This window comes from Anastrepha obliqua, chromosome 2, assembly GCF_027943255.1.
Source record: "Anastrepha obliqua isolate idAnaObli1 chromosome 2, idAnaObli1_1.0, whole genome shotgun sequence".
In the NCBI taxonomy this organism is placed as follows: domain Eukaryota; kingdom Metazoa; phylum Arthropoda; class Insecta; order Diptera; family Tephritidae; genus Anastrepha; species Anastrepha obliqua.
The window spans coordinates 106,526,763-106,535,903 of record NC_072893.1 but is presented as its reverse complement, the minus strand read 5'-3'; the positions used below and the strand labels follow the sequence as shown (position 1 = coordinate 106,535,903).

The 9,141-nt window shown below is 37.9% G+C and overlaps 1 protein-coding gene across 2 annotated transcripts; it reads right to left on the bottom strand.

Annotated features, from left to right (window-relative positions):
* Window positions 1-558: 558 nt before the first annotated feature.
* On the bottom strand, window positions 559-7,521 carry LOC129239034 (uncharacterized). 2 transcript variants are annotated; one of them, XM_054874303.1, is made up of 4 exons: window positions 7,191-7,521; window positions 6,994-7,134; window positions 2,347-2,506; window positions 559-2,261 (listed from the first exon to the last, which is right to left on the bottom strand). In XM_054874303.1, exons 1-4 carry the CDS (start codon window positions 7,234-7,236, stop codon window positions 1,520-1,522), a joined length of 1,089 nt encoding a protein of 362 aa, XP_054730278.1. In that variant the 5' UTR covers window positions 7,237-7,521; the 3' UTR covers window positions 559-1,519. The 2 variants fall into 2 exon arrangements, with proteins under 2 accessions (XP_054730278.1, XP_054730277.1); XM_054874302.1 differs by having other exon boundaries at window positions 6,994-7,520.
* Between the last annotated feature and the right edge of the window lie 1,620 nt (window positions 7,522-9,141).

The window sequence follows — 9,141 nt, the reverse complement described above, 5'->3', positions numbered from 1 at the left end:
TAGTGTGCCCAGCGAAGGGGGCCGGGTTTGCTAGTTCTAGTATAAAATGCTTACTCATTTTTTTTTTCGACTATTTTATACCACAAAGTCGAGTTGACAATGATGACGAATTCAACAAACTTTCAGCCAGGCTGAAAACTAAGAAGCTGTTTTCGAACAGGTTCTGCAATTCACTTCCCGGATAAGTTCCTTGAAATTGACTTCCAAATAAATAACAAAACCTCCCCGATTATTATTTACAAACATATAATAAAAACTTAGTTTTCTTTGTAACGTAAATGGAAATAATGGGTTTTTCAGTAAGAGCGCTTCAAATTTTTTTTGAATAAAACACAAACGGTTTGACTTTTTTAACTAATTTTTTTTTTATTATCGAGTTTGAACATATACATTTAAGTATGAAATTCGACTTCTTTTGCATGACCACCGCGTGCACGTTTTACGAAGTCCAATCGTTGAACCCAATTTTCGACCACTCTTTTGCATAAATCGGCCGAAATTCCAGCAATTTCGCGTTGAAAAAGTTGAAGCGCACCTATTGAATAACCCTATAGTAACTACTGAAGGCAAGTATGTGACATTTCTGAAATTTCTAAAATGTGATTATATTTATTTCAAAAAACAGTAATTATCCAATTAACATATATTAAGCTTTATTAAGTGTAGCCTTAAATCCCTAATCATAACAACTTAAAAAAAAATGTATCTTAATTTTGCTAAATAGAAATTAGAAGAAATCTACGGCACAGAATACACGCAGGATATGCGTAAATAACCTTTAAGTTTAAATAACCTTTAACGTTTTTTTAACATTTTTGGTTTAAAGTTCAGTGCAATAATCTAGGATATCAGTCATGCAATTTAATTTATAACCGCAACTTTTAATTAATCAAGCTCTTTTAATATTGAATTAAAATGCTGTCAAAAAAGCATAGCAAAAAAATAAAAGCGCGCACGGCTTCTTCGTGAGCTCAACGACAAGCTCACTGAAACAAATGGCAAGTAAACAAACGGCAGCGGAATGAGGGCTAAAAAACGAGTATAGGAATGAGGTCTAAAGGGAAGTTTTGAACGGCCCTTGCCTCGTAAATGGCATTATCGATAACAACCGGTCACCTATTGCGGACGAAGAGCTCGAAGCTCGCGAAGTACGCGTTACAAACGTAAAACTTTTTGTAAACTGTGACAGGCTAAACCCTCATCAGTGCCCAGTATCAGTACAGATCTCTGTGTACTCGACGTATGTGTTTCATTCAAAGAAGGACACCAACTCAACTATACACTGCGCTTCTTATTGTCCAACCACGCCGAACATAGCCTGTTAAATGTATGTAATAATTGTTTTGGATGGATCTAGCGATGCTTTGTATTAGTTTTCTAAAACGAAACGAAAATCAAAGCACCGCGCTAGGTTTTACAAGAAGTTTTATGTACAAAACGCTTTCGACACGTTTACCTTATGCGCCCTATTCTGCTACTTCTTAGTACTATATACTTCCTAAGCTAAATAATATAATTTTCATGCGCATTCATTGGCTTTGGCAATCGCCGTTACAATTTCCATTTTGACTAACATTTTTTTTGACGCAGGCACACGCTTCAAATCGGACACAAGCGACAATAAAAACATTCGATCTTCATCTTGCGCTTCATGGTCACTACGTTCGCGATGCTCTAAACTGCTAAGCAATTGAAGAATTCTAGCTTGTAGATCTTCTGGCTCGCATCGCGGGCGTTTACTTGAAGGCTCGGTGGGAGTTGTATCATTCATATGTATAGGTGGCGTAGACATCTCCCTTGGACTTTCCCTTTCCTTTTTTTCTATTTCTGTTCCTGTTACCATCTCTTTTTCATTTTCCATTTCCGCTGACTCTTGATGCTCTCCAGTTTCTAGATCCGCACATAGCTCTATCGGCGTAATAAATTCACCTCCTTTGTACTGTGCCACCGTGCAGAATTCTTTAGTCCATGTAGATTGAATCGAGTCATCTGCTTCTTGGGCTGGTAGCACATCGATGTCGTTAGTGTGCCCATTTGGAGCTTCAATGTTTACTTGCGGAGAAAATGGTTCATGCGGAAAGGAATCATCCCACGTATCCAAATCATCGTACTGGAACCCATCTTGCTTGATAAATGGTTTAATATCACATTCTTCCGCTGTTAAGTCAATCAGATCGTTCACACTATCCTCATCCTGTGTATCACAATCAGTCGGCAAGGTGCTGCTGTAACACTCCCGCAACCCCAACTCATCAGCCAATCTAAAATCAAGCGTTATAATAATTTTTTTATATAAACAAATGTGTTTTTTTGTATAAACAAATGTGAAGCTGCAGAGTAACTCACTTTGCGCAATGCGCGCTTTTGATGTGAGGTATCAGGAACTCTAGTTCAGATATAATTGGACTCTCTTTCTTGCGTGAATAGTTTTCGACTGTGGCATTCTTTTTGACTTCACGCGAAATGGAATCGCGCAATGTTTTCCAACGACGGCGAACATTTAATCCTAAAGGATGAGAGGGTAAAATGAATATGTTAATGATACTTTGTGTTATTCTTGTATACGCAATTTAATCGAATAAACTAGCGCACCTAAAGCAATCATGGTTGTTATGGCGAGTGGAATCTTGAGAATTAAGCATGGCAGGACCTATGTCAACGCAGATGGATCCAAGAAGGCTATTAGAGCCACATACACCTGCCACGCGGCTTGCGAGAAAACAAGGAATAGTACACCGTAGGTATAGACCGGCTGCTGCTACAACAACAACCGGCTGAAAATCTTTTCCACGACAGTCGGTTCTACGTTACCGAAACGACCCGGATTTATATCCGGTCAAGGACTATCACTCCAGCAGCATTCCCCGTATGTAAATATGGGGAATGTTTATGCTGCTACAACAACAACAACAGCCGGCTGAAAAATCTATCTAGAAGCAAAATAGGTAAAGTGCGACGGGAACTCCCAACCTTCTGACATGGACGTCCTTAACAGCTTTTAAATTTTTATTTAATATTTTTCCACATACAACCTAACCCAATCAGGGTCAGGAAGCATCTCTTCAACTATTCCGACGAGATCCAGGACAAAAGAAACCGACAACTACCGGACCGAGTTTAGACATACGCTCAATGAGGCTTACCACCATGCTAAACTCCCGAACTTCGTACCCGACCACGTCTACTATTTCAGCAATCCACCCATTTAGTTGGCCGCGCCGCCGTAGCCGAAGCGGTTGGTGCATAATTACCATTCGGGAGTGCGTAGGTTCGAATATCCGTGCATGAACATTAAATAATAGAACAAGTTTTTTCTAATAGCGGTCGCCCGGCGGCAGGCGATGTCAAACCTCCGAGAGTATTTCTGCCATGAAAAAGCTCCTCATAAAATATCTGCCGTTTGGAGTGGGCTTAATGGGAGATCCTGGGGCCTCAGCCCTAGTATGGCCCTCTGGATGTGCACCCAAATGGTTAGACCAATCATACTGTATGGGGCACTGCTATGGTGGAGCAAATCTATACAACAAACAGCGATAACCAAACTGGGAAAAGTACAAAGGATTGCTTGCCTATGCAGCACAGGGGCTATGAGAACTACCCCAACAGCTGGCATGGAAGCACTCCTTAATCTCCCACCACTTCATATACAATAGCAATTCAAGAGGAAGCAGCTACGCAAGCACTCATGCGACACATGAAAAAAATTTCAAATTGGGCAACCTCACCGGTCACCTAAGTATCCTAAATAAAATCAAAAACCCCATAAGCATGGCTCAAGTCTCAGACCACATTGACGCAACCCTCTGTTTCACAAAAGGATACACAGTTACCTTTCCAGAGAGGATCGAGTGGAAAACAAACCCAAAATGGATGAATGATGACTCACAAAAATGGTATACTGATGAATCAAAAACACCTTATGGTGTAGGTGCAGGAGTAGTGGGGCCCAGAATCCACAAATCATACACTCTCACCAGGGACACCACTATCTTCCAAGCGAAATTATACGCAATAATGGAAGCAGCAAACATCAGGCAACGTAGAAACCACAAGAGAGTAAAGATCAAAATACTATCGGACAGTCAATCAGTTCTAAAAGCTTTAGATAGCTATACCTACAACTCAAAAACCCTCTTAGAATGCCACAAGGCACTCAATAATCTGGCATCCAAAAACAATGTTTCATTGATTTGGGTACCGGGACATGAGGGATATGACGGCAACGAAAAGGCAGACTTTCAAGCCAAAAAAGGGGCAGATGAAAACTTCATCGGACCTAGTCCTATGTTCGGATTCAACAAAAACTACCTGAAACAAAAAGTAAAATACTGGACCAAAACTCTATTAAATCAGCATTGGAACAACGTAGAGGGTCTTAGACCTTTTCAAAAAGTTCCTAAGTTTCAACGCTAAAAGAGCTAACATGGCCCTCACGTTAAACAAAAAAAGCATTCGCACTCTCACAGGCGCCCTCACGGGTCACTTCACCTGCCACAAACACTTACATAAATTAGGCATAACTAACACCAGCACCTGCAGATTTTGCTGCGAAGATGAGGAGTCTATAGAACATCTCATTATCGAATGTGCGGGGTTGACGCATAGAAGGAAAAGGTTTTTAAACAAGTTCATGCTTACAGATGAAGACATTCAATCACTCCCTTAGAAGGAGCTGGTACAATTCATAAGCATACTTAACAGTCAATAGACAGCATAGGGTGCACAATAGATCAATATGGTCGCAGTGCTAAAGGGTCATACCTTAACCCTTTACAACCATTAACCATTATAACCCTAACTTATGTATATGCGAAAATAAATTAGAATGTGAACACGTAGTAAGAACTACAAAGGTGGCAACATCCAAAAACGGCTACTTTGTTTTTGGCGAATTTGACAGTTGAGTGGCGTCAGTACAGAAAATAAACAAACCTTTGTGTGATTTCCACTTACAGTAGAGCGTCGATTATCCGAAAGCCGGTCATCCGAAACGTCGGTTAACCGAAAGGAAACATGACGCCTTTTTTCGGATATAAAGAATAAAAAAAAGTATGTACAAATGAAATAGAAACGTTTAATAGAAATGACTCCGAGAGCGACGCAAGGGAACGTCATGATTTTGGCATTTTCCGTGTCTTCATCGATGATTCCGTGTCTTCGAACATGATTCATAGGTATTGACAGCGTTGTACATATGTACATACTTGCTTTCTGTCACGCGCTTTATGAATTTAAGTTAGTATCGCAGTTCCTAAATATAACAGCGTCGGTGGTGTTATCGTGCCGCGCATCGAACGCGCATCCGACGCCGACAGTTTTGTTTGAGCAATCTCTCACTAATTTCAGAATGGACACTCAAGTATTTATCGAGTGGTATGATGCTGTATTCATTCCAGAGGTTAAAAAACATCAGATAGAAACTGGAGACACTGGAAATGTTTTATTAGTGATTGATAATGCTCCAAGTCATCCCTCAAACCTTTCACTTGAGAGAGAAGATGGAAAATTTAAGGTGATTTATTTGCCACCCAATGTTACCTCAGTCGTTCAACCTATGGACCAGGGGGTGCTCGAAGCCTTCCAACGTTACTACAGAAAAGCGTTGCTTCGTAGTGTCCTAATCGGTCAAGAGAAAGATAAAACAATTCTTGAAATCTACAAAGGTATTAACTTGAAGGATGCTGTTTACACGGCAGCAGAAGCGTGGGCTTATGTCAAAACGACTACTCTAAAGAAATCCTGGAATAAGCTTTGTCCAGCAATTGAATCCGAAGCTAGCCTTACATCTGAAGAATCAACAAATGAAAACTTTGTTTCAGAAATAATTGATTTGATGAAAGAGGTTTCATGATTTGAAGAATGTGACCAAGAAAACGTGCATGAATGGCTAGAATTTGACGAGGATGATCCTGGCTACGAATTGTTGACAGACGACGATATAATAGCACAGGTTCAAGTTCCTGAAGATGACGACGATGAAGCCGAAATTAGTGATGACATCGTCACAACTGAAAAATGTCCGTCCAATGAAGAAGCCTTTACATGATTTGAGACTGCTATTAAATGGTTGGGACACCAAGCCGAATGCGATTCTGTGCAGTCTTTAAAACGCCTAAGAGATTTGGCGGCAAAAAAAAGAGTCTCAAAACTTAAGCCAACAAATATGTGCGATTTTTTTTTAGATTAATTTTGTACTATTAAAAAATGTTTTAACATATGTATTTATGTACCGTGTGTGCAATCCCTACTTAAATGTGTATGTGACTATTCATAATATGTACTGTACTCTAGTGTATCATTAAAAAGCATTACATACACAATATGTATTCCTAATCCAATGACATGTTTTATTACCCTACCCTCAACAAAGAACTGGAATTTCGCAAATGTTCGTTTATCCGAAAAATCGATTATCCGAACACCCTCTGCACCAATTGTTTCGGATAATCGGCGCTCTACTGTACTTTCGCCTACCATATTCTTCTTTTCGTTCATTTATGTTCTGCACTGACGTCACGGCTCTGAAAAAAAAGAAGTTATTGTACAATGATTTACATTTACCTTAGCCCAACACATAGTACTGTCAATTTCAGAGAGTAGACTAGCGGTACCGCGTTATGCCCAATCTTTTATATTCTCCTAACACTGAATATGATTTGACATTATTTATATGTGAACATATTACTCTGCATGGTTTGGTTATCGATTAACAACTTATCGTTTAATCACTAATTGCATTTCCTTGAGCTATTTCTGATAAAAAGATAAAATAAAAAACAACCACACGCAGAACTCAACTATAAATGCCAATCTTGCATTCTTTACTTAGCCCAGTAAAAATAGATAGTGCGCACTCGGGCTGCACCACTGTGATGGTGTGCCTAATCATACACACCTAACTAAGCGAAAGCACCGCAGCGAACATCGAACCAACATCAACCCAAACATTAGCTATGCTATTCGCTGCTTATTTGGATATGTGTACATACTTACTTATAACATCCTGATGTTCGGGCTTGTATGTATCATAGTATGGGAACAAGGATCTGTAAATCCTCTCCCAAATTATTTCTTTATGATTCTTGTCGTTGTAGCCTTCCGCAAAACTGTTATAAAGCACCTCTTGGCCGCGTACTAAGCGAATTAATTTCATGGAGTGTATTTTCACAACGATATCATTATCTGCCAACCTGTGGTTGATTTTCGTTTTTTCTTGACTTTCTTCGTATTGCTCATTATCGACAGATCTCATAGCCCTTTCCATTTTCTAACACAACCAAGCGCGACAAATTAATAAAATAACTGAATAGAAGTACGGCCGAATACGCGTTGCAGCTGCTAGCTGCATGCCTGATTTGCCACTACAACTATCATCATCTCACTCGCACCTCTAGTTACGGAAAGCGGGCGGATAACAGACGGCGGGTTATTTCATACATTTTTTTAGCCGCATACAGCTTGGCCGCTAAGAGCTGCGTCAAAAAACGAGAAAGGGCACAAATTACATTTAAGTACTTTTGATAACACCAATCTTTACATTGGCAAGAACACATTGAAACGGAACAGGGTGGCACAGAGACCGTTGTTTCAATTACGCAATCGCTGTGTACGTAAACCAAACAAATAATATTTGCATGAAGAACTAAGTTATAAAATTATGCGTATTCTAAGAACAGGCATCATTCGTTGAAATAAAGAGTTTTTACTTTATAAACTACTTCGCGTTAAGCGCAGCCTGTGAAAGCAGATAGGATATAAATAATTTCGTCGCCATCTATGCGTCGTCAACATCATTATAAGGTGCTCACACTACCTCGATTGGTAAGGTATTGAATTGGTTAACAAGTGGAATCAGTTGACACCAAAGAGATAGAATAATATGCTAATATTAGAGCATGAAGTGAAAATATTAGCGTGAATTTGCCGTGACGTGAATGTAGATAATATTTGTGAGAAACTAAGAAAAAATATCTAATAGAGAAAATTTATAAGAAAATAATTAAAGTAATGAAGAAAAATAGAGCGGAATGGAAAATAGTAAAAAAACAATGTAAAAAACATCTACATCCACAGCAGCACTATAGCTGATCCTCTCAAAGTTATTAACAGCCGAGTAGCGGCAAGTATGACGACTACAACATTGCGGACATCCGCTACAGCCTAGACAGACGGCGGCGTTAGTCCCGATTACCGGCGGAGTTAATTCTGATTAAAATTGTAGTATGACAGATGGTTGTTACGCAGATTAATGAACAGCTGATTTCCTTGTTGGATAGTTTTTTTTTTGCCTGTGATGTAACAAGTGGAAAATAAGTAAGACAAAGGCGTAGTACTATAATAGTAAATTCAAACTGTCCACTTATTACCAAAGCTTAACAGCGAATTTTATTTGTTTTAATTGTCTTATAAACTTTTTCGCGTTGTTTTTATTATACTTATTTTTTACTGTATGATGGGGAAATATCCCTCTCACTTAATATTTTGTAAAATGCAAATGAATGAAATTCAAATAAACCAAATTATCTATTTCTTATAAATAAAAATATTACATTATATAATTTTGCTTTATGTTCAAATATATTTGGAGAAAAGGCATAGACGAGATAAATCAGCTGACATAATTTTAGGAAAAAAAGAGGTTGTCTGTAAAGTCGGTTTACTGACGATAGTTTAACGTAATAACGTCATAAGAAAATACTGATTGAATGGTTGCATTTTTCAAAAGAAAATTTTAATTTTATTTGTTTGATAGATATTTTGTATGGATATAGAGAATGAGTTAACATTAACATAACATAATATACTTTAACATAACATAACATAACATAACATAACATAACATAACATAACATAACATAACATAACATAACATAACATAACATAACATAACATAACATAACATAACATCACATAACATAACATCACATAACATAACATAACATAACATAACATAACATAACATAACATAACATAACATAACATAACATAACATAACATAATATAACATAACATAACATAACATAACACAATATAACATAACATAACATAACATAACATAACATAACATAACATAACATAACATAACATAACATAACATAACATAACATAACATAACATAACATAACATAACATAACATAACA